Genomic DNA, 26,438 nt, shown 5'->3' on the forward strand with positions numbered 1-26,438 from the left:
AGTGTTCTAATTTCATTCTTTTACATGTACCTGTCCAGTTTTCCCAGCACCACTTATTGAAGAGGCTGTCTTTTCTCCACTGTATATTCTTGCCTCCTTTATCAAAGATAAGGTGACCATATGTGCGTGGGTTTATCTCTGGGCTTTCTATCCTGTTCCATTGATCTAAATCTCTGTTTCTGTGCCAGTACCATGCTGTCTTGATTACTGTAGCTTTGTAGTATTGTCTGAAGTCAGGGAGCCTGATTCCTCCAGCTCCATTTTTCGTTCTCAAGATTGCTTTGGCTATTCGGGGTCTTTTGTGTTTCCATACAAATTGTGAAATTTTTTGTTCTAGTTCTGTGAAAAATGCCAGTGGTAGTTTGACAGGGATTGCATTGAATCCGTAGATTAAGAGTAGGGCTTTTAAACCTCAAACACTGCTGCAAATCTTAACATGAGAGCAGTTGCACTAAACAAGGTTTGTTGACTAAAATATTATAGAGACCAAAATTAACATACGTGTAAATGTTTTAAAACAAATTAGTATTTTAATTTCTGTTTTTTGTGTTTTTTTTGGCCATGTCGTGCATCATGCGGATCTTAGTTCCCCGACCAGGAATCGAACCCGTGGCCCCTGCAGTGGAAGCACGGAATCCTAAAGACTGGACCGCCAGGGAATTCCCAACAAATTATTTTATTCATCACAATAGGATCTACATTTCAAAAAAACAGGAGCACGTATAGAACTGAAATATTTATTCAGCCTATAGACAATGCTTGGTATGCATATGGACAGCCGATCCAAAAATTCCATAGCCAATTCAGGTATGTTCTGCCAACAGACTGAGAACCAAACTTTGGTGTATCACAGAATCACCTGTAAAGCCTGTTAAAACTCCATACGCCTGGCCCCAGGCACTAACCACGTCTTGACTGTAGTTCAGTATGTGTCCAACAGATGTCTTCACGCTTCTATCCATCAAAGGAAAGGCACTCCAGTAAACAATACAAAATCTAACAATAAGTCACGTAACAATGTAATTTCAGTACAAACAGAAAATACAATGCTTAATTTAATTTTTGTTTTTCTTCTTTGGCTTTTATTTGGGGGAATTATTTACCTGCTATCTACAGAATCATGTTCATAAACAAAATGGAAAACTAATCACAAATGTTCCTGGATATGAGTGCCATTTTAATGTTACTGTATTTCATCAAATCTAAGATGCCACTGATTGTAAGGTAAACCACTGTTTAATGTGCTGGAAAGAAAAGAAGGAAATGCCTCCAAATAAACCATGACCCAAGCTTCTATCATTCAGAATTTTTATTTTATATTGATTGCAAGACCCTTTTTTACTTATTTAACCATAAAGTTTAATCATATATCATTTTGAACTGTTTTATAACTTTCTCCATACCAATAACTGTTTCAATGCTGGTTCACAGCATAATATCACTGAAGACATACTGAACAACAGCTAAAGTTAACATGAGAAATAGCAACAATACTCACAACATTGACTAAAATGAGCAGCTGTTAACTGTTTGTGAGTACACAGGCAAACAAATCAAGCAGGACTGTGGCCTTGCTGACAGAGATTTTAAGATGCCATCAAGGATAAGACTTATTAACTCAATTTCATACTGTTGAGATGGGAAAAACTATGAGTCCTGGAACTGATGAAAACCCGCTTTTTTAAAAGATGGACAATAATCCAATAATAATAAAATCTATGGATATCCCAGTGTTGCCAGCTCTCAATTCTTTCTGCCTTTCTTGACACACTAGTGATATAATGCACAATAGCCATTTCAAGTCACCACTCACCCAACCTAGAGTTGTTCTTTATCAGACTTCCTTGTTCACTCGTAATTTTCCCTCCCCCATTTATTCTCAACACAGCCAGAGTAGATTTTAAAAGCTAAACTAGATCACTCCCTCGATTAAACATTGGTGCAGTTTTCTCTTGCACTTTGAATAAAATTGTTGCATTACCTGCAGGGATCCTGAAGGCAAGTGCTTTGTCTCCTAGAGGGCATGGATTTTTGTTTTGTTCACTGCTACTACATTTCCTTGTGCTCTGCACATGGGTTAGTGTCCAATAAATATCTGATGAATGCAATGAATGACTCTGGCCCTGGCTACCTCTTCAACCTCTCATCTCATGCCTGTTTTCCCCTTAGACAATATGCTTTTGTCCTCTAGTCTCCTTGCTGTCTCCTGAAAACTTCTCATCCGGCCTTTGAAACTGTTAACCTTCTTCATGAAATGATTTTACCCAAATGCTCAGCAAGACTCTTTCAACTTTCTTCAGATCTCCCTTAAAGGGCACCTCCTCAAAGATGCTTACTTACCCTGTTTATCCCCTCTCCCAACATAATTAGACTCAACTAATTTATTTCCTCTCATAATTATGTTTATTGTCTCTCACCAGATTTTTAAGTTCTAGGAGGGCACAGACCATGTGTTCTGACATGAAAAATGTATACCCAGCGTGTATCCCAGGGTCACATACATTCTAGAAGCTCAATGGATGTTTGTTGAGTAATGAGCAAAGAAAGGCTGTGCCGAGTGCCTCTAGCACCTTGTCACTCTGGAAACAAAACAGTCAAGCCACATGTTACAAAGCTTTACTCCAAATTACCATTTTAGCTTCTGTTACCTGTATTTTCTAACATACACAAATTTAATGGTTTAAGCCTCTTGCTATGGCAATAAAAGATTCTTTCCTGTCTCAAGATTGTATTAAAACCTTTTTCTTACATTCTCTTCTAGTGTTGTTATTTTTTAACAAGTAGCTCTTTATTTCATCTAGAACTTAATTTGATGTAACTATGTACTGTTTTCCAAATAGATGGCGATTATTCCCAAACATGTATCATATGCTTAAAACTATATTATTTCTGGTTCTATTCTGTCTCATCAATCTAGCTATCTATTACTGTGCCAGTACCACAGATTTTAATATCACTGGGTTTAAAACACATATATCATGAGCTGCTTAAACAAGTGTTCCCGCACCGTTCTCCTTGCAAAGAAACTGCAACATCATTTGGGCACGTGTCAAGAATATTCCTATTGGGATTACACTAAATTCACAGAGTTGGGGGAAAGCAGCATCTTTATATTAATGTTCCCATCTACATTGTAATGAAAATTTAGCCCTATCCTTTCCATTACCGTTACTGATATTATTTATTCCATTTTCCTTATCTAACAGCACTGCCTAACACTTCCAGAATAATGTAAATACTGATGAACAGTATCTTTGCCTCTCCCTAACTTTAATGGATGCGTCTTAGTATACGTCAGAGTAAGCACAATTCTGGCTACTAGTTTAAAATATGTTTATAATACATATTTACTGAGTTGTTTTATTTAAATCATGCTATAAAGGTATCATTCCATTCTTATTTTTAGTTCATTTGGTTTAGTTTTCAAAGTGTCTAACATTTTATCTAACGTCTTTGAGATAGCTATCAAACACTACGAGGTTATCTTTTCCTTTCACCTATTACAAATTATAACTGTGAATGACATATTGAGCCATTCTGGATTCCTAGAAGAAACTCCTTTTGGTCAGAATATTATCCTTTTATCATAATGCTGATTTTATCTGCCAATATCTTATTTACAACTTCTATACCTAAACTCATAAGCAAAACTGGTTTGGGGTTTTAGTTTGTTTTCTAACCTTCGTTAGGTTTTAGTATCCAGTGGTCACACTGGAGAAAAAAGAATTGGAAAAGCTATCCTTCTTTCTGTAAGCTCCAGGCTTAAACTTCTTTCCCTACATTTCAACTTATTCAACCAACATTTCTTGAGTACCCACTGTGCATTTGTTAAGACACTGACAAGATAAAATTTCATATATATATATACACACATCCTTGGTGCAAAAAATTAAGTGAACAATGAAGAAACACACATGGAAGTATACTATAATATTACTGGCTCATCTACGTATATGTATAGAGCTGCACAAGGAAGACTTCACAGAAGAACTGCAATTTGAGCTAAGTCTTGAAGGCAAGTAGGAGAAAAAGAAAGGAGAACCAGCATTCTAAACATGTGTTCATGAAGCAATCACTTCTACTTGCTCTTAAATAATTTTAATCCATAGGACTGTGTTTCCTGTAAGATGACGCTACATTACTAATGGCAACTGGAATTGTGTATTGATACAACTAACAAGGCCTACATTTCTTTCCACTTTATGTTCAGAAGTGGGACTTAATATTTGTAGAGCTTGTTACTTCAAAATTAGTCTTAAATTCATGTTTTTTCCTACTACTTGTTCAAATTCACCATATTGCTGGTTGTTCTCTGCCAGAATAACACTGTGGCTTTCCATAATCCTTAACTATTCACTATTTATTAACTCCAAAACTCAAAAATAAATGGGCACAGGTTGAAATATTCAGAACAGAAGGAGTAAAAACGTAACATTCAAAGTTCATCACGATGCTGGTAGGGTTTTCATGCTGCATGCTATCTGAGATGATTACACCTTCTCTTACAATGTTCTATGGCCAGGCTCCAGGTTACCTCATTAAAATATAAACTCTTGAAAGTAAAATGAAAGAAACTCAGGATGGTGCCTACAACACAGTAGTTGATAGAAAATTTTCTAAAACAATACAGTCCAGTAATTTGAAGATTGTAATGCACATAGCTGCAGATTAACCGTAAAAATACAGTATATGCTTCTGGGAGGATAAACTGGTCCAATCACTCTGGGAGACAAGACTGATATTCAGAGTTTTGAAAACGTACACACCCTGAGCAAATTCATTTCCGGAAATTTATGCTAAAGAAAAAAATTAATGTACAGGGATATATGGTTAGGGATATTCAGTGCAGCACAGTTTTATAATAATGAAAAATTAATAGTAGTCTAAATTTTCAACAGTAAGAAATATAAACAAATGCAACAGAACATTATAAATTCAACTGAAATTACAAAACTCTACATGTACTGACAAAGAAGGATGTTCAAGACAAATTATTAAGAAAAGCGGGTAACATTACCCGCATCATGCATTATGCATCGCTGCACTACCTAACACAGTAGCCACTACCTACACAGAGATACTTAAATTTAAATTTGATTAATTAAATTTAATTTTAGTTATATTTAAATAAAATTTAAATTTCAGTTCCTCAGTCACACTAACCACATTTCAACTGCTCAACTGTCACACGCAGCCAGTGGCTACCATATTGCAGAGAGCAGATACAGACCGTCGCCATCATCAGGGGAAGTCGCTGTTTTGCTGCTTTTAACCGCCTTCCTCACCCTTCATTTAAAAAGGGATTATTCAGACTGGCACTAAAATAGTTCTGAGATTTTTTTTCCCCCTATCCAAATGTGAAAATTATCTGAAGACTCTGACCTCATATAGAGAAGTAGAGCTGTCATTTTTTTTTAATTCAGTGTAAGATGAATTATTCACTTAAGCTTTCTTAAAATGAAGCATTACATAGAAAAGTGAAAAATTATCAGTAGACACAGTGGTCAGCTAAAGTCTCAGTTTCCTCTCTAAAAATAAGTGACAGCATACCTCTGTGTCATTCCCTCTAGCTGTGCCTCCAGGGCAGCATATAATTTTTATCACGGATCTTTTACAGCAAGGCAACAGTTCCCATGGAAACCACAGGGCAAACATCCATTACTGCTGCCTAGGACTTTATAAGCACACCGAAACTGAGGGAATCGCTTACTTTCAATTATTAATATTTTAAAATTGAGCAGTAGTTAGCTACTTTAATTCTGGTTTTGTTGTGTGTGTCTCTATGAACAAATCAATAGATGAGGAACATATCAAGAAAATTCTGTGCCCCTCTAGCAACAAAATGAGTCTACAGAAATCAGGAGGGGGAAAAAAAAACCCCAGAAAGGTATTAAACCAGTATACATGCCAGCCAATGTCATCCCATACAAGACAGCAAATCAGAACAGAAATCAGTGCAGAACTTAGGTAAGAAAGAAGAAATTCCCTTGCACTAGCTCAGGAGAGCATATAAATTTATCTAGGTCAAAATGCTGACTAATCAGGAAAAAAAGACAGTCATAACAACTGAGAAAGTGGCCACTCACCTCTCTCAACAGAGCGTTCTCTTTTTCCTTCTGCTCCAAAAGGCTTTCGAGGTGGTGGACATGCATCTCTGCCTCTGCCAGTCTCCTTGTTCTCTCATGGTCCTCCTCAGTAGCCTTAGCAGAAAGCCCCTTGCTCTGCAACATCTCCAGAAGCTTCTTGATGGATTCGTCCCGAGCGTTCAGGGTTTGCTTCTGAGTCTCAATCCGCAGCTCCATCTCCTCCAGAGTCTTTCGAAGGAGGAACAGCTCCTTGGCCTGCCGCTCATGCTCAGTGTGCAGCCTCTGAAAGTTCTCCTCCGTCAGCTCTGCCACGCAAGGCTCACCAGTCCTACTGTTACTATCCTGTTGAAACAGCTGGTTCAGGTCCCTCTGGATCCGCAATTCATCCTGGAGAGCCTGGACTGTCATTTGCATGTGCTGGTATAAAGACAAAAAAGAAAACCCAAATGAGCTTTCCTCCTCAAGTAGCAGAAACAAAGCAGACTACGGGCAATGAGAAAGCAGCTACCACAGCTCTCAGAACCCTGCATTTAGCAAATGAGGATTCACATTATTCTGTTTTACACTGTCTTTAAAACTGATTGAGATAATCTGTAAAATGTCAGTAATTTAATTTGTGTTTATTACCAACAGGAAACAAGGTCAGTCTGGCAGCTCCTCACTTTGCTTGACTAAATAAAGACACTGTTCAAGATTAACAGAAGGTATTACACGGAATTGAAGGTGAGGAGTGGGGAAAGGCAGGGGAAACCTATAGGAATACGGACACATCATACAAAAAATTTCACCAAAAAACACAAAGGATGGCAAAATACAAAATGACTTTTAAGTGCTTTACAATTAAGTTAGCACATTAAATAATAAACATATGAGTGCATGCCAGAATGTGCTTAGCACTCCTTATGTGTTAATTCATTTAATCCTCACTATAACACATGTACTATTATTTGAATTTTATTGATGATGACACTGGGCATACAGAGACTTAAATAACTCACCCCAAGATCACACAGTAAGTAACAGAGCTGGCATTCGAATTAAAGCAATTCTTGCAGCCCACTGAAGCTAGTACCCAAAGGTAATTAGATAACTTGAAGCTTTAAAAACAAAAAACAAAACACAAAAAACTGAGGCTGTGTGTGCTATTTATACAGAAGAAGATAACAATATAAGTGAGTAATTTGAGTAATTAAATGAAAATGTTAGTGCAGATAAGCTAGTAAAATGTTCCAGAGGGTATATCTTTAGCCTGTATCCCTAACGAAGGTATATGAACCTTTAATCTGAATGGATAAATTCTAGAACATTATACAAAGAACCTAAAAGGAAGTTACATCAAGAATCATGTTTTTAGAAATGAAGAAGCAACAACAGAAAATCACCCTTTGTATTCAAGGTATTCAAGGTCTGGCAGTGTGCCGCAGTGGAAGGAAACTAACCCACAATCAGAAGACAGGAGTTTTAGTTCCAGCTTTCACACTAAAGAGCAACCTAATTTGGAACACATTGCCATCTTTCTGGGTTTCAGATTCCTCATATTTAAAGTGAGGCTATAAATGCCTGCACCATCTTTTCACAGAGCTAATAATATCATTGAAATCTTTGTGGCATATATGTTAAAACAGACATTGTTTAAAATTTTTGGCAAACTGCAAAACAGCAGTAAATATCTCAAGGAAACGATCTGGCAAGTGTACAAAGACGCTCACTGTTGTTTACACCAGCGACAAAATTAGAAACAACCTAAATGGATATTAATAGGTGATGAGTTAAGTAAATGAGAAATGTCCACCGAGTTTAATACTATGCATCAATTTTTTTAAATGTAGATTTATAGTTACTGATAAAAACTACAGTTACAACATATTAAGAGTAAAAAAGCAGATATATAATAGCAAGTATAGGATGACTGCGATTCTAATTTTTAAAAAGTATAAACATGCAGAGAAAAGTCTAAAAGGATGCAAACAATTACCAGTATCTGGGTATGGGTAGATTTTACATTTTTCTTCATACTTTTTTGTACTATCTAAATCCCCTACAGTAAGCAAGTAATCAATTAAAAGGGACATTTTTACCTTTAAAAATAAGAGAAAAGACTTCAGAGATGCCTGCTTGGCTGTGTTCAATTTGCTACCACTTTGGTTAAAAGGGAGGGAACAATAAATATTTACTATTTACTATAAATAAAAAATATCATAAGAAATAAAAATACTTCTGTAATGTTACACAAGTAATAATTAATGGTTATTTGGGGGAACAGAGGAAGGCAAGAAGGGAGGAAGGGAGGAACGAACTGGAATCACTGGGGGACAACACGTAAGAAAACTTTATTCTATTCCCCATAAAAATTTTTTTAACTGAAGTGTAACTGACATTGAAAATTTTTTAATAATAGCTTTATTGAGACATAATTCACACATGCCATAAAGTTTACCACTTTAAAGTGTGTAAGTCAGCAGTTTTCAGCATATTAAAAGTTATACATTGATCACTACTATCTAATTCTAGAACACTGCCATCACCCCTTAAGAGAAATCCCATATACATCTGCAGTCACTTCCCAGCCACTTCCCATCTTTCTCTCCTCCTAACCCTCCCTCCTCTTGAATTTGAACTAAATGTATGTACTACCCACCCAAAAATTAAATTAAAAAAAATGCCTAATGATATTTTTCAGCCTCAAAAAGGAAGGAAATGCTGACACACGCTGCAACATGGATGGACACTATGCCAAATGAAATAAGCCCGTCACAAAAGACAAATATTACACGAGTCCACTTACATGAGGTCCCTAGAGCAGTCTACCTCACAGAGACAGGAAGCACAAGAGTGGTTGCTAGGGGCTGGGGAGACAGGAGACGGGAGACAGGGAGTGACTGTTTGATGGGTGCAGAGATTCAGTCTTACAGGATGAAGAGTTGTGGAGATGGATGGTGGTGATGGCTGCACAACAGTATGAATGTACCTTATGAACTGTACACCTGAAAATTGGTTAAGATGGTAAATTTAACATGGTGAATGTAAGCTGTATTTTACAACGATTTTAAACACTGGGGAAAAAATATGCCTGCCACAGAATTCCAACGTGTTGATATTAAATAATTTACTTATAACTATTGATAAATATTTAGTTTGGTTCTCATTTTCCACTATTATAACAGGCACCTTCACATGTATATCTCTGCACATTTATCCAAATTTTTCCTGGAGATAAATTCTGAAAGGTGGAATTCCTGGATCAGAGGGTATGCAGTTATGATTTTAATACACACAACAAATGATCTCTAAAAGGGTCTGTACAGATTTAAACTTCCACCAAATGATGTCTGAGCACTTTCCTATACCTTTGACAACTGGGTATTTTCTTTCTTCTCTTTCTTTTTTGGGCTTTCCTTTGATTACAAGTAAGACTGAATATCTATTCACATATCTACAGGCGCTTTGTATTCCTTCCTTTGTGACTCATCTGTTCTTGTTCTTTGCTCATTTTGTTTTGGGGACATTTAACCTTTCTCCTAATCCACTTTAAGATCTTTTTATATTTGGAAAACAACCTTTTGCCTGCTGTACATGTTACAAATATATTTCCAAATCTGTCATTTTTCTTTTAACATAGTTTATGGCAACTTAAATACAGAATTTTTTTAGTGCAAAGATAAGAACCTCTTCTTTTATAGTTTCTGGTTTTGGTATTATGCTTAGCAAGTAGTGAACTTTCAATTATGGCAGTCTTCAAACTCTCCAAAAGCACTGGCTTTTTCTTATGAAAAATAAATTTACAATAAAATTATCAGGTATTTGAATTCATGAATATGATTCTTTAAATAAATTTAACTACCCGCATCATGCTGTAAAGATTCTCAACAGTTGTTGGAGTTCAAAATCCTTCATAAAAAGATGTGTCAAAACGCTAATTCTCTGAAGCCTATAATCAACCTCCAGTTTCATTCTTTACCTTTGGAAGTCATATAATCCAAATAAATTCTGAGCAAGCTTATCCCACAGGGAAATATCAGAAGTTAAATTCAACAATGAAACTGATTTCTAGGTACAACTGTCCCTCCTTTCCTGGACACTCATCACCAAATTCATTCAAATCAGGAGAAACAGATGTTGACGACAGCTAACAGTCTCGCATACACTTTAGCACTTGTGATTATACTAGAATGGCAAGCACTGTTTTGGTGAAGAAAGAAAATACAACGACTAATGTGCCCTGCTTCTTCAGCTCTGCTTGCACCCATTTTACTAGAATACAGAATTAAAATGATGCTCTGATTGGTAGCCAAGAAGGCTACACAGCAATTTTCTCCATTGAAATGGGAATCAGCACCCCTTCTTTAGGCTACATTCAAGCTAGATTCACTTTACTAAAATTCCTGCCAACTCCCCTGGGAGAAGAAAGCAGCAGCAGGCAATAAGCCAGGCTGCTCTTTCTCTAGCACATTCATACTGAAGATAAAGGGAGCATATCTGCACATATCACAGACATTTACCATGACCGACCAAAAACACATGCTGAATTTAGCAGGACAATCTCAGTTGTCAGATATTAGGAAAATTTCTATTTGGGAATTCTGCTCATGACACTCTCCAAAATGATCTCACACTTCTCACATGCCAAATTGTACACCAACACTCACTAGTCTACTTCTGCTCACTCTAACACTCAGCTTGAGCTGGAAGACTGGAAGAATAACTGCTTAAAATTTAGTCCAAGGATTGTGCTAAAATTACACCAGGCTGTTATCTCAATGAAATGGTAGGATGTTGTGAACAATAGAATGAAAATTCTTAAATCTCTGATAGGGTTTATGATCATTTTTTAGAAAAATACATCTCAAAAACAACAAAACATCACAACAATGCTTCATATATTTTAGACAAATATCAGAAGCTCTTCTGAGGCAAAACTTCCATTAGTTTCTCTGAACAAGAGAACGCTTTGATCCAGTTTATCCTGATTTCTAAAATGACAGAACCAAGGAGTCTAGAGCTATTTTTAGTTACAGAAAAAGAATATTATGGATACATGAAAATGGTCATCATCACAAACAGTATACTGTATCCCAGAGAGTTCAATGCACTATTTGTCAAGATAACCATTAGAAAAAATACCAGTACTGCATCTTATTATGTTAAATTAAGAACGATTTTTTTTCTGAAACATGTAAATACATACATTGAGGAAACTTTATCAATGCAAGATGCAAAAGAGTTTATAATAATTCTTACTAACATCACCCAAGTCGATCCTCAGGCTTTGTGATGTTCTGATCTGTGCTGTACCGTATGTGTCCCTAAGAAGAGCACTTACCAGCCCAATCTGCAATTTATTTCTTTGTATCTGTCTTCAAGAAAAACTTTCTAGAACTTGGGACTTTCATCTTTTTACTCTAGGGCACGGCACAGTGTTTGGTATAGTAAGTGCTCAATAAATTTTTGATGAAAGATTGACAAAAACAAATTTTCACGCATTATTTTGAAAGTAAATGGCTACTGGATAGTAGATGCAAATCAAGTCCCTGGAAAATTTTATCTTTCCCCTATAACAGAGAGAATTACTCTTATTCTGTAACAATTAGTTCCTTACCAGCTAACACACAAAAAATTCTATCTCAAATACAAACTGGCCAAAATACTAAATGCAATCCTAATTTTTAAAAAATGTTAATTATACACTCTGGATTTATTTGTGTTTGATCTGAAGTGAAGAGAAGCATTTTCAAATAATTAACTGTCAACAAGAATCTTTTATACTTTTAATACTATACAACATACACCAAAAGTGTAGGATAGAGTTCTTATCCAAAAACAGAGCTTACAAAGTGGTAAAACTTAATAGCTATATATACACACTCACAAACCAGCACTATACCTTATTATAACTTTTAAATTAAGAATATTCAAGAACGAGAAATGGGACACATAAAAGCACTTATTATATATGCAACATACTCAAATGAAGTTCAGATTCTATAAGATCACTATGATTTGGATTCATGAATCTTTAATATGAAAAGAAAGTATTCTAATTTCTATCATTTTAGAAGAAACTCAAAGTTTTTTAATGAGTCTGAATCTCCAAGACTGAGACAAAGGAAGAGCCCCTAAGGTAGTTCATTTCGTCTGATCATTAGTCTAGTATTCTTTCCGTTGATTCTTTCAGTTGCTGACAAGGATTTATTTTCTGTGCAGCAAAGCACACTGTAAACTCTCAAATATTAAACCAAAACCAAGTTCTCAGACTGATCTAAATAAACACCAGCAAGAGACATACTACAGTGCAAGAAACAACCACACCAGAATTCAAATGGATAGATTAAATTGTTTAAATGAATGCTACTTTGAGCTTATTCTCCTCTAAAACAGATGTCAGAGTCAAGAAAATGAACAAGCAATTATTCCAGATTCCTAGCAGCTACTCTCTGCTACTGAATCCAGGAGAGAAAAAAGAACATCTGCCTTTATGCCAGCATAACCCAGAGGAGAAATTAAAGAATAAACAAAAATACTATCAAAATGGGGAAGTCCCGAGGTCATAATACATTCTATTATTGTGTGCTCATCAAGACAACAACTCAAGTGACAATAAACTGATTTTAGTACAAGTTCTAGAAATTCCAAATAGCTTTCAGTTACCCAAACTCCCATACCATTTACTTACCCCTTAGCCTCTACTTAAAGAGTATAGGTATATGTATAACTGATTCACTTTGTTATAAAGCAGAAACTAACACACCATTGTAAAGCAATTACACTCCAATAAAGATGTTAAATAAATAAATAAATAAATAAATAAAATATAAATATAAATAAATAAAGAATATCCTCTACCCGTTCCCTCACTTTCACTCCCAGCTAAATCCTACCTGTCCTTTCATCCTTAGATCAGGCATTACCTCCTCTAGAAAGCCTGTCTGACTCTCAAACTGAACAAAAGGCAGAACTAGAGAGGAAGGAATGGGTGGAGGAAGAAAAGTACAGAAAGAAGAAAAGATAATATCCCAAACCAGATATTACAGTAGTAAAAATATCATCCTAAGCAATGTCAGGATTGAAGACGTCATTCCATTAAAAAATAACATCAAAATAAAAATTTTTTTTAACCTTAAAAGTAAAATCAACCAGCAGAGGGATCCTATAGTAACCATTTCCATAGTGTTTAACTTGAGAATGCTCAGTACTAACAAAGCAAAGGCAGAATTAAATACAAGGGACCATAAAGGTACTGTTCAGTCTAGCAGCATTTTAAGTATCAACCTCACTTCTTTCTTCATGCTCTACAGCCCAAAAGTTTCAAGCACCTGCAACAGACGTCAATGAGGTTAACAAAATTCCCAGATTTAGTCCCTGAAATACTAGTATATAAATCAAGAAGAAGGGTGAAGAAAGAAGGGTAAAGAAAGAGGAGTTAAGCGATACCAATCAGCTGTGAACATGTTAAGAGCTAACCCTGGCAATGTTACAACTGGGAGTGGATTCAGCTGAATAAACACACACCGGAGGCAGCAGCTTGACTGTGAGGCGGGGAGGGGGGGTGGTCCCTGCTGACATTCAGCTGCAGGACATGGCATAAAGCTAACGGGCTAATGTCTGTGTCCCACAGAGCTATGTCAACACTGAAGTCACTGTGTGCCCAAAGCTTTCCAGAAGCTACAGAATTCCTTTTTCCTTTTTTTCCCCCCCTTTTCCTCCAGAGAAAGAGAAGAGGCAAGGAAGACTGATATTGAGGGAGAGTACAAAGAGATCATGACCTTACAATCTTACAGAAAAGCACTCCTGTACACTGCCATTGTTTAAGATGCTTTCACACACACTATGACTAAACTGTGTTAAACTGAAATGAAGCCCATCAAAATTATTTACATAAATAATTGTCTTGGGGAGAAAATAGCATAGAACATATACAAAGAACATCAGCTAACCAGAATAAACCAACCAAATTACTCACATTTTTTTTCAAGACTTACCTCTTTAATAATGGGCTTTCTTGTAAAAATCAAATCTACACTAGGCAACTGATAAGACTACAACAGTCCACTGTTGTATTTTGTTCTAGAGATACTAAGACCAAGTGCAGTTAAGACAAGAGAAGGAAACCAAAGGTATAAGAATTAGAAAGCAAGAAAGTCATTATACAGAGATTGTAGGATGAAAACTCAGAAGAAATTACAGACAAAATATCTGTATAATTAAGAGTCCAGCAAGGGACTTCCCTGGTGGTCCAGTGGTTAAGAATCCACCTTCTAATGCAGAGGACGTGGGTTCTGCATCCCACATGCCACGGGGCAACTCAGCTCACGTGCCACAACTACAGAGCCCAGCAGAGCCCACGCACTGCAACGAAAGATCCTGCATGCTGCAAGGAATATCCCGCGTGCAGCAACTAAGACCTGACGCAGCCAAAAATAAAACAAATAAATAAATAAATATCAAAAAAAAAAAGAGTTTAGCAAGCCTGGCGCATATAAGATCAACATATAAAATTTAACTGCATTTCTCTACAAGGAACAAATCTTTAAAAAGTGTCATTAAAAAGAGAGAGAGGGCTTCCCTGGTGGCGCAGTGGTTGAGAATCTGCCTGCCAATGCAGGGGACACGGGTTCGAGCCCTGGTCTGGGAAGATCCCACATGCCGCGGAGCAACTGGGCCCGTGAGCCACAACTACTGAGCCTGCGCGTCTGGAGCCTGTGCTCCGCAACAAGAGAGGCCGCGATAATGACAGGCCCGCGCACCCCGATGAAGAGTGGCCCCCGCCCGCCGCAACTAGAGAAAGCCCTCGCACAGAAATGAGGACCCAACACAGCCATAAATAAATAAATAAATAAATTTACTTAAAAAAAAAGAGAGAGAGAAAGAGAATCTTGATAAATAAAACTAAAGAAGCATCTGGGGATAAAATAACAATAAAAAAACTATTATGGAGAAATCATAATTGTTTCAAAAGCAAAACACCAAGGTATAAATATTATTTTCTTTGTATACAATTCCTTAATTTTTCCATGGCAACCATCAAATAAGGCATATCAAAGACTCTTTTGCACATGCTTCTGTAAAAATGTTAAGTAGATAAAAGAAATCTTTAAAAATTAATAAAATTTTTTTGAAAATCAATTTAGGTAGTAAACAGACAATACAAAAGATTGCTTCATGTTTTAGCAGCACGTTGAGAGGAAATAAAACCATATGGGATCTTCACGGGGTATTTAAAAGGAAAATACATTTGTTTTCTCGACTCTCACCAATTTTATCACATAAACTCCAATAAATACATGTGTTACCATTATTTTCATTCATCTCCTACATCCATATTTACTCATCGCGTTGTATTTTCAATTTGAATACTTAGGTCTATGATCACAAAATCTTTCACTTCACTTCAGCTGACTGCATACTTTTAGGGGAAAGTTAAACATGCACTTACCCTATGACCCAGCGATTCCACTCCTAGATACTTCCGCAAGAGAAATAAAAACATGGCCACAAACACATCTGTATAAAAATGTTTACAACCGCTTTATTCATAAGAGCCAAAACTGGAAACAACCCCATCAACAGGAGAATGGACAAATTGATTATGCAATATCCATGCAATGAAAACTACTCAATATTAGGATGACTATGGATACATGCAACAACACGAATAAACTTTAAAAAAAATATATAGTACACTGAGCAAAAAAAGAAGCCAAACACAACAGAGTACAGACTATATGGTTCCATGTATAGGAGGTTCTAGAGCAGGCAAAACTAATCTAAAGTGAAAGGAATTAGAACACTATCTATGTGTTCAGGGCAGGGAAAATACGGATTGGGAAGGAGCTCAAGGGAACCTTATGGGATGATGGAGATGTTCTATATCTTCGTAAGACTGCATTATACGACTACTGGCATTTGTCAAAACTCATGGAACTATGATACTGAAGATCCATGTATTTTGCTGTATGTAAACTATACTCCAACAAAAAATAAATATATTAAAAGAGAAAAAAGTAACAGATATAGGTCAGAAAAGGGAAAAGTAAATAAATATTCAAGATAATTTCTTAACAAGTAGGAATGACTTCACTTAAAAGAAAGAAGGATAATTTAGTTGACTTTAAGAACACTTCCAGTCCCAACATGTATTATGCTCTATCACCTAATTCAATTGTAACCCTGCATTCTTAAAAAGGTTAGAGAAGAAAGCAGAAGCTCGAGGCTACAGAGACTCATTCAAATATACAACAACGTATGGAAATCACCATCAACAATTTGCCTTATTTGCTTCAGATATCTCTCTCTCTCTCCCCCACCCCTCACTGTTGCTTATTTAAAATTCACAGAAGTGATGTCATCTGTTCTTGATTCTCTTTGCAAATTGCTCATGTTACTCAACATAATGTGTCTGAGAATGTAAACTGGTATAGCCACTATAGGAAACAGTAATGGAGGTTCCTCAAAAAATTAAAAATAGAACTGCCATTAGATCCAGCAATTCCACTTCTGAGTTTTTATCCAAAGAAAACAAAAATAACTAACTCGAAAAGATATCCGCACCCCCATGTTCACTGCAGCATTATTTATAATACCCAAGATATAGAAACAACCTAAGTGTCCATCAATGGATGAATGGATAAAGAAAATGTGGTGTGTATATCTATACACATATGTGTATAGATATACACAATGGGATATTATTCAGCCATAAAAAAAAAAAAAAATCTTACCATTTTGGAGGCGGGGGGAACCACAAGCTTACAGATAGAGAACAGATTGGTGGTTGCCAGGGGTGGGGGACAGGGAGTGGGTGAAATGGGTAAAGGGAGTCAAAAGGTACAAACTTCCAATTATAAAAATAAATAAGTCCTGGGAATATAATGTACAGCATGGTGACTATAGTTAATAACACTGTATTACATATTTGAAAGTTGCTAAGAGAGTAGATCTTAAAAGTTCTCATCCCAAGAAAAACAAGTTCTTTGTAACTATGTGTGGTGATGGATGTTAACCAGACCCAGTGTGTTGATCATTTTGTAATGTATCCCAATAGCAAAATATTGAAACTAATATGTCAACAATACTTCAATTTTTTAAAAACGTGTTTGAGATTTATCCACACTGATATACATAACTCTAGCTCATTCACTTTTATGAACTGTATAATACAGGTTTCACAATTCCTTATCCAAAATTCTAAAATCCAAAGAGCTTTAAAAAGACTAAATTGTTCTCCAAGCTTAATGGAAAAACCTGACTCAACTGCTATGAGGCTATTTACCATTTATTTATCCAATTTAATATGAATATTCCTAAGTTTTGCTACAGATTTAATATGTTTGATGACTGGGTATTGTCCAGATCCCAATGGGAGTATTACACAATATACAGTTTATATACTGGATTACCTTTCAAAATCTGAAAAACATCTAAATTCCAACATACATGTGCCCTAAGTATTTTGGAGGAAAGGACTGTGTACTCACATTCCATTTTGTGAATAAATACCAACTTATCCACTCACCTACTTGAGGAACAGTTAGATGTTTTTCCACTGTTATCACTGTTACAACAAGCACATGTACATCTACCTGTCTCCTTGTGCACATGTGCAAAAGTTTCTCTCAAGAAGACACACGGAAATGAAACTGCCAGGTAGTAGAGCGTGTCTTCAACCTTACCGGTCATTTAAATGTACCTTTTTCAATTTACTATAAACAAGATGCATGACACAGATGATAAAAGGGAGCAGATATCCAGCCTATAACTTTCATATCTACAGAACCATTAATCATATAACACTTTCCATTAATCATAAAACCACTTTCCTAGAAGGAAATTTTTGGTGGAAATGGATTGGGTTGTTAGTTTAAAAAAAAAAAAAAAAAGAAAAGCTAAATGATTGTGCATTCAATTCTATCCATAAGGAATAAAGACAGTGTTTTCAAAGAAAGTTATTACTTATGAAGCTACTTTAATTAGCAGAGCCCAAGTATCGTTGTAAGGCTTGAGAATTTTTTTTAAAAAGCAATAATTCTATCTATAGGATCTTTTCTCTCTGAAAGAAGGAATGAGAGAAGAAACAGAAAAGATTGGAAAGAATCCTAATTTCTCTCCGCTCACCCTACTTCCTAAAATGGCATCTTTCCCTGAGAATCCCCACAAAATACAACTACTTTAATCTCAGTACCAAAAATTTTGATGTCAAAGATTCCTATAAAAATGATCTTAGAGATAAGGACACTGAAAATCTGAAAGCAACAATAATCAACAGTTTCAAGAATTTCCTTTCTATCCTTTTCATATTTATTGGAAAATAAATAAATAAGCAGGCTTCTTTTTTCTCTCAGGTATTTGAGAAACAAAAAAGTAACACAGGGATACCTGATTCATTACTAATGTTTAAAATATTTTTAAACTAAACTTATGAATTGGGATAGATGCTTATATAATTCGTTTTTTCTGACAGCTTTTAAGAACACATTCTTTGATCCCCATATTATAAGGAAAATTGGCTTTTTAAATAAACCTACTTGCTTAACCCAAGGTATCTAAACAAAAACAAGAAAACTTAAATGAGAGGTTCACAAAGGAACATTTGATGACGTTAGTGAACCTAAAATATGTCATATTTCTTATACAGACTTAAGCAAAAGAAAATATGAATCCCAACGTATAGGCAAGTGCCACAAAAACACAAAACCTACAGGAACACAAGAACAGCACTTTATCCTAGGTGGAAAAACGAACCCCTAGCCTATTTCAATACCAGAAGAATGACAGATTCTGAGAGGGCTCCGGCTACCTTGGGAGTTCTCTCTATCAAGAACAAGAACTAGTAATTAACATGAAAGAGTCCATTTCAGACAATTCTGCCCACAAAGGAGGCAGTGCTGTTGAAAAATAAACTTAACCAAACATTGGAGAACAGAAAAAAATACTGAAGTATAATCCCTCACTGAGGGAAGAAAGATCTTTAGTTAGTAGCAGGCATTAAGCTCCCTGACAGAGATACTATGGCAGGTGGGTATAATAAACATGGTCTGTCTCCATATAAAGGTAGATAAGACAGATAACGGTGGATAAGAGAGTCATTAATCCCAACAGCAACAAAAATACACAATTATAACTGCAAACAGGGATAAAAGCTATAAATCCAAGGTAGTAAAAGATAAGAGAAGATTTGGGGGCTGGGTGAGATCTGAAGAATGAGTTAACTTCCATTAACTATTTAAAGACACAACACTTCTACTGTGAGGAGAAGACTACTTAGGTGAAGACCCTCAAGAAGGAGGGGGCACAGCACATTTGAGGGATTAAGGAGACTGAGCACCAAGGAAGTGTGACAAGAGTTTTGGACTTTAAGGGCAACAGGAAGCCCTGAAAAAGTTTTGAGCAGAGTATGGTCATCTCTACCATCATCACTAACAGTGATGCCGGGCACATACTACCACATTTAATTCTTAGAACAAGTACATGAGGTAAGAATTATATAACCATTTTACAGATGAGGAAACTAAGGTTTGGAAAGACTTAGCAGCCTGCCACGCTCACATAACTAGTGAGTGGTGGAGCCAGGATTCAAACATCACATGGGCACTTTCAAAAGCCCAGACTGGCTGCAATGAGGCTGCACACCAGGGGGAAACAGAAAGACTGGGGAAAATTGGGAGACCACTGCAATAATGTCAGCCAACAGCGACATGACCAAACTATGACAGTGGCTGTGGGGTGGGAAAATGGATGGCTTACAGAAATACTTCAGAGAAAAAAGATCACCAGCATTTGACTGGCAGGGTGGGAAATGAGGGAGTGAAGCAATCAAGGAAAATTCTGAAGTTTCTGACTTAAACACCATGGACAAGTTGGTGGCACCATAAACAAAAATGGGAAAAAATAAGGAAGGACCAGAATTGAGGGGAAATCTTGAGCTGAATGTAATGTGCTTTTGAGATGCTGAGAAAAGGTTTGAGGGAGCAACTGGGCATGTGGGTCTGGAGCTTAGAGGAATGATATGAGCTAAAGATGTTAAGTGTGGAAGCTCTGATACACAGATGTTAACTGAGGCCAAGGCAGTGAATGAGCCTCCCTAGGAAAAGAAAACACAGCAAGAGGAGATAGTCATAGGACTGATTCAACATTAGATGGCAGGCAGAGGGTAAGAGGCGGCCAAAGGAGACAAGAGGAGCAGTCAGAGAAGTGGGTAGAAATCAGGAAAACAGTGTCACAGAAACTGAAAGAAGCTGATAAGGACCCTTTCTCTAAGGGGAGAACACAGACCAAGAAAGATCTGGCTCTGGGTTCAATTCCTGGTTCCATCAGGATGACTTCAGTGAAGTTAACTAAATACTCTGAGCCTTAATTTATTAATCTATACTATGAACATTATGAAACTGAATCTATAGGGTTATTATAATAATTAGCAGTAAGACAGAACACCTATCACACTGTAAATTATCAATAAATGGCAGTTACTGTTGTTGCTCCTGTTTGTAAAACCAAAAGGTTTGGTTAGTGGCTTACTGAACCCAGCCCTGGGAAGCCCTAGGGGTTCTAAAGAACATCTTCAGGGAATGCCTGGCAGGGCCACACTGGGGCATCTGGGCTCCCCAGTCCTGTCTCAATCAGAACAGCTTTGCCTTCTTTTTCATTTTACTTCTTAAAATAAGTTTTAGGCACTTGCCTGGTGGCACCGTGGTTGGGAATCCACCTGCCAATGCAGGGGACACGGGTTCGAGCCCTGGTCCGGGAAGATCCCACATGCCGCAGAGCAACTAAGCCCGTGCACCACAACTACTGAGCCTGCGCTCTAGATCCCGGCTCCACAACAAGAGAGGCTACCGCAATGAGAAGCCTGCGCCCCACACCGCTCGCCGCAACTAGAGAAAGCCTGTGCGCAGCAATGAAGACCCAACACAGCCAAAAAAAATTAATTAATTAATAAATAATAAGTTTTATTTTCATATCTGAATAATATTCATTTGAAAAAAGGGGTCTGCAGCTTAAAGTCTTTTTCAAAAAGCAAGGACTGGATTGTCTCAATAGTCCCTTCAATTCATTTGGATTACAGCTTGTAATTCTATTTTTTTTCTTTTTTTGAATTTTTGAAGTTTATTTTATTTTTTTATACAGCAGGTTCTTATTAGTTATCTATTTTATACATATTAGTGTATACATGTCAATCCCAATCTCCCAGTTCATCCCACCACCACCCACCCTCCCCGCCACTTTCCCCCCTTGGTGCCCATACGTTTGTTCTCTACATCTGTGTCTACTTCTGCCCTGAAAACCAGTTCATCTGTACCATTTACAGCTTGGAATTCTTCACCGAAGTAAAATATTTGAGAAATAAGGACAAAACAACACACTTGATAACATAATCCCTAACATGAAGCTTATTATTTATGATTATTTAATTAGAATAATGGTTATAAATCAATTAGCTCTGTTTATCTACTGAAAATTGTACTAGGGTCAGTGCCATTACTGCCATTGAAGCACCACAGCCTTATAATAGCAAATTATTGTTTGTTTGCTTAAGATTATAACCGCATGAACGGTGAAGAAAAGAGTTAAGCAGCATTAAAATCACAAAGGGCTTTCTTTTTTCATGAAAAATAAAGTTGGTTAGTGTGCTCAAATTACTTGTTTTCTTTTTGAAAGCCCTGCATGAAGAAAACCAATTAATAAAGAACCAAAATATCTCACCAGCCTTTTCTCATTGAAATCAGTACCTCTAAAAACTTTCTTTTAATATCCTTTTCATATGCTATTGATTGTTTGTAACTAATCACTTTCCATGTCATCATTGTGTGTGGTCCTCTTGTGATAATTATCCCACACTCTCCAGTTTAGTCTGTTGAGCAATCACCACTCTGGTGCAGCTGAAAATTCTCAGGGACACTAGCTTGAATCTCTATGGCACAGATGTCCTTATACTTCATTTTAAAATGGGACAAAGGTTTTACAGAGCCTTGCTGATCTTTTGTCCCAGACACTGGCTGTCTTTTTCATCCAGGACATAATCAAAAATGTACTGTATTAAAAAAAATGTACTGTATAAGTTTTTTAACTACAACTTTAGAATTTATACTCTTCAATAGTAAGTCACTTCTCTTAAATGACAGAATTTGCTCCTATTTAATTGCTGGAAATTTTAAGCAATTAAATAGGAGCTGATGGTGGATCAATAGTTGTCTTCATTTTAACAGCTCACCCAATAATGAGGAACATGAGAACTGCATCTGGAAGATTTGGTGTGAAAGGAAATGACTTCTGAAAGGCTGACTGATTTATTTGTGCTGATACTGGCACAGACTGCCCTACTTTAGGCAGGATGGTTAGGGAAGGTCTCTTTGAAGACGTACCATTTAAGCTGACACCTGAGGCAGCCAGCATATAAGAGTGGGGTAAGAATGTCTGGCAGCACATAAGAATAAAGAGTTAAGAATAGCATATATATATATATATATATATGTATATGTGTGTGTTTGTGTGTGTGTGTACATATATATTTGAAGGACATTTTTTTCAACGCCCAATCGGCCATTGATACAAATTGAAAGCCTGTTATAATCAAATCAATGTAGTCCTGGAAAAAGAATATCAACAAAGAGATCAATGGAACAAATCTCACAATAATTAAGCACTTAAGAAAGAAAAAGGAAATGCCACAAACCAAAAGAAAAGAGACTGATCACAGTATTTAGAAAGCTTTTCAATTATTAGGAAAACATCAAAATAAATACGTTCTCCCCACACAAAATTAAAAATAAGTTCCAGGAAGATTAAAGAACTAGGTATAAAATGCAAATTAATTAGAAAATAAAAAGAATAAATATAACATATTTAATGATATTCAGATAGGGAAGGACTTTCTAAACAAAAAACGAAATGTAAGAAATTACAAAAAAATTACAAATTACAAATGTAAGAAAAGTATAGTACATTTACTGCTTAGAAATCTAGAATTATAAACATCAAAAGTCAAAAACTAATGAGCAAATGACAAAAACTAAAAATTATTCACAACTGGGAAAGTACTTTATCCTCACTATTGAAAAAGCCCATAAACGTCAATGAAATACTAAGACCTTACTGTCCCCAAGAGAAATTAACAAATAGGAATATACCAATCACAGACAATATGCAAATTGACAATAAACACATGAAAATGTAAACAAAGAATTGCAAATGAAAGCAAGGTAAGACAAAATTTTTTTACCTATGAAAGAGGTAAAAGTTTTTTTTCAGGCAAAAGATTTTTAAACATTATATGAACAGGTAAGGTGATACATGCATTCTTACATGCCTGATCACCTAAAGTGGTCCAATCCTTCTAGAAGACAGTGTGTCAATAAGTATATTCATCTCTTTTATTTTATAAGCACAACTGTATCATCCTTAGGAAGCAGAAACTATCTTCTAGCAATGTTGCTTTTCTCTCCAAATATAAGGTGGATAATATAGTAATTTGTAGGGTCATTTTTGTAACATTTTCTCATTACAAAGTAATAAATATAAGTGTTAAACATTTTAAGAATACATAAATGTATACGGGAAAACCTCAAAACCTCAAAGGAATATGGGATTCCTTTGATACCCTCTGATGAATAGATTCAATTTTTTAACAACCTATCATAGGAAAATAATCAGAAATGTGAAAATGTATGAATAAAGATGGCCATAACAGTAATACATATGACAAAAAAAACTGAAAAGTGGGGAGACCTTCAAGATGGCGAAAGAGTAACACATGGAGATCACCTTCCTCCCCACAAATACATCATAAATACATCTACGTGTGGAACAACTCCTACAGAACACCTACTGAACACTAGCAGAGGACCTCAGACCTCCCAAAAGGCAAGAAACTCCCCACGTACCTGGGTAGGGCAAAAGAAAAAAGAAAAAACAGAGACAAAAGAATAGGGACGGGACCCGCACCAGTGGGAGGGAGCTGTGAAGGAAGAAAGGTTTCCATGCACTAGGAAGCCCCTTCACTGTCGGAGACAGGGCGTGGCAGGGCGAAGCTTCAGAGCCACGGAGGAGAGCGCAGCAACAGGGGTGCGGAGGGCAAAGCGGAGAGATTCCCTCACAGAGGATCGGTGCCGACCAGCACTCACCAGCCCAAGAGGCTTGTCTGCTCACCCGCCAGGGCGGGCAGGGGCTGGGAGCTGAGGCTCGGGCTTTGGAGGTCAGACCCCAGGGAGAGTACTGGGGTTGGCTGCGTGAACACAGCCTGAAGGGGGCTAGTGTGCCACAGCTAGCCGGGAGGGTGTCCGGGAAAAGTCTGGAGCTGCCCAAGAGGCAAGAGACCATTGTTTCGGGCGCGTGAGGAGAGGGGATTCAGAGGGCCTCCTAAATGAGCTCCAGAGACGGGCGCGAGCCGAGGCTATCAGCACGGACACCAGAGACTGGCATGAGACGCTAAGGCTGCAGGTGCAGCCACCAAGAAGCCTGTGTGCAAGCACAGGTCACTATCCACACCTCCCCTCCCGGAAGCATGTGCAGCCCCCGACTGCCAGGGTCCCGTGATGCAGGGACAACTTCCCCGGGAGGACACACGGCGCGCCTCAGGCTGGTGCAATGTCATGCCAGCCTCCGCCACCACAGGCTCACCACCGCATTCTGTACTCCTCCCTCCCCCCAGGCCTAGGTGAGCCAGAGCCCCGGAATCAGCTGCTACTTTAACCCTGTCCTGTCTGGGCAGGAACAAACGCCCTAGGCAACCTACATGGAGAGGAGGGGCCAAATCCAAAGCTGAACCCCAGGAGCTGTGTGAACAAGGAAGGAAAGGGAAATCTCTACCAGAAGCCTTAGGAGCAGCGGATTAAATCTCCACAATCAACTTGAGGTACCCTGCATCTGTGGAATACCTAAATAGACAATGAATCATCCCCAAATTGAGGCAGTGGACTTCGTGTGATTTTGCCTGTATAGCTTTGCTTTTACCAATTGTCCTAGGGTTCTCTCTGTCCGTTTTTTGTTTCTTAGTATAGTTTTTAGCGTTTGTTATCATTGGTGGATTTGTTTTTTGGTTTGGTTGCTCTCTTCTTTATTTTTTCTTTTTTTATTACTTTTTAATTTTTTTATTTTCAATAATTATTTTTTATTTCTTATTTTAATAACTTTATTTTATTTCTTTTTTTTCTCCCTTTTCTTCTGAGCCATGCGGCTGACAGGGTCTTGGTGCTCTGGCCAGGTGCCAGGCCTGAGTCTCTGAGGTGGGAGAGCCGAGTTCAGGACATGGGTCCACCAGAGACCTCCCAGCTCCACGTAATATCAAACGGCAAAAGCTCTCCCAGAGATCTCCATCTCAACGCTAAGACCCAGCTCCACTCAACAACCAGCAAGCTACAGTGCTGGGCACACTATGCCAAACAACTAACAAGACAGGAACACAACTCCACCCATTAGCAGAGAGGCTGCCGAAAATCATGATAAGGTCACAGACACCCCAAAACACACCACCAGACGTGGACCTGCCCACCAGAAAGACAAGATCCAGCCTCATCCACCAGAACACAGGTACCAGTCCCCTCCACCAGGAAGCCTACACAACCCACTGAACCAACCTTAGCCACTGGGAGCAGACACCAAAAACAACGGGAACTACGAACCTGCAGCCTGCAAAAAGGAGACCCCAAACACAGTAAGTTAAGCAAAACGAGAAGACAGAGAAACACACAGCAGATGAAGGAGCAAAGTAAGAACCCACCAGACCAAACAAATGAAGAGGAAATAGGCAGTCTACATGAAAAAGAATTCACAGTAATGACAGCAAACATGATCCAAAATCTTGGAAGTAGAATGGAGAAAATACAAGAAACGTTTAACAAGGACCTAGAAGAACTAAAGAATAAACAACAAGGATGAACAACACAATAAATGAAATTAAAACTTCTCTAGAAGGAATCAATAGCAGAATAACTAAGGAAGGAGAATGGATAAGTGACCTGGAAGATAAAATAGTGGAAATAACTACTGCAGAGAAGAAAAAAGAAAAAAGAATGAAAAGAATTAAGGACAGTCTGAGAGACCTCTGGGACAACATTAAACGCACCAACATTCGAATTATAGGGGTCCCAGAAGAAGAAGAGAAAAAGAAAGGGACTGAGAAAATATTTGAAGAGATTATAGGTGAAAACTTCCTTAATGTGGGAAAAATATTAAAAGCAGCAAGTGAAAAGCAACAAATAACATACAAGGGAATCCCCATAAGGTTAACAGCTGATCTTTCAGCAGAAACTCTGCAAGCCAGAAAGGAGTGGCAGGACATATTTAAAGTGATGAAAGGGAAAAACCTACAACCAAGATTACTCTACCCAGCAAGGATCTCATTCAGATTTCATGGAGAAATTAAAA

The 26,438-nt window shown here is 37.3% G+C and overlaps 1 protein-coding gene across 1 annotated transcript in view; it reads right to left on the reverse strand.

Annotated features, from left to right (window-relative positions):
* LOC132362765 (ELKS/Rab6-interacting/CAST family member 1-like) overlaps nt 1-26,438 on the reverse strand; it is a 137,505-nt gene that overhangs the window by 45,131 nt on the left and 65,936 nt on the right. The window contains 1 exon segment of the mRNA XM_059917739.1: nt 6,087-6,503. Within this exon segment, the coding sequence (XP_059773722.1) occupies nt 6,087-6,503 (417 nt within the window).

Source organism: Balaenoptera ricei, chromosome 3 (genome assembly GCF_028023285.1).
Source record: "Balaenoptera ricei isolate mBalRic1 chromosome 3, mBalRic1.hap2, whole genome shotgun sequence".
NCBI lineage: Eukaryota > Metazoa > Chordata > Mammalia > Artiodactyla > Balaenopteridae > Balaenoptera > Balaenoptera ricei.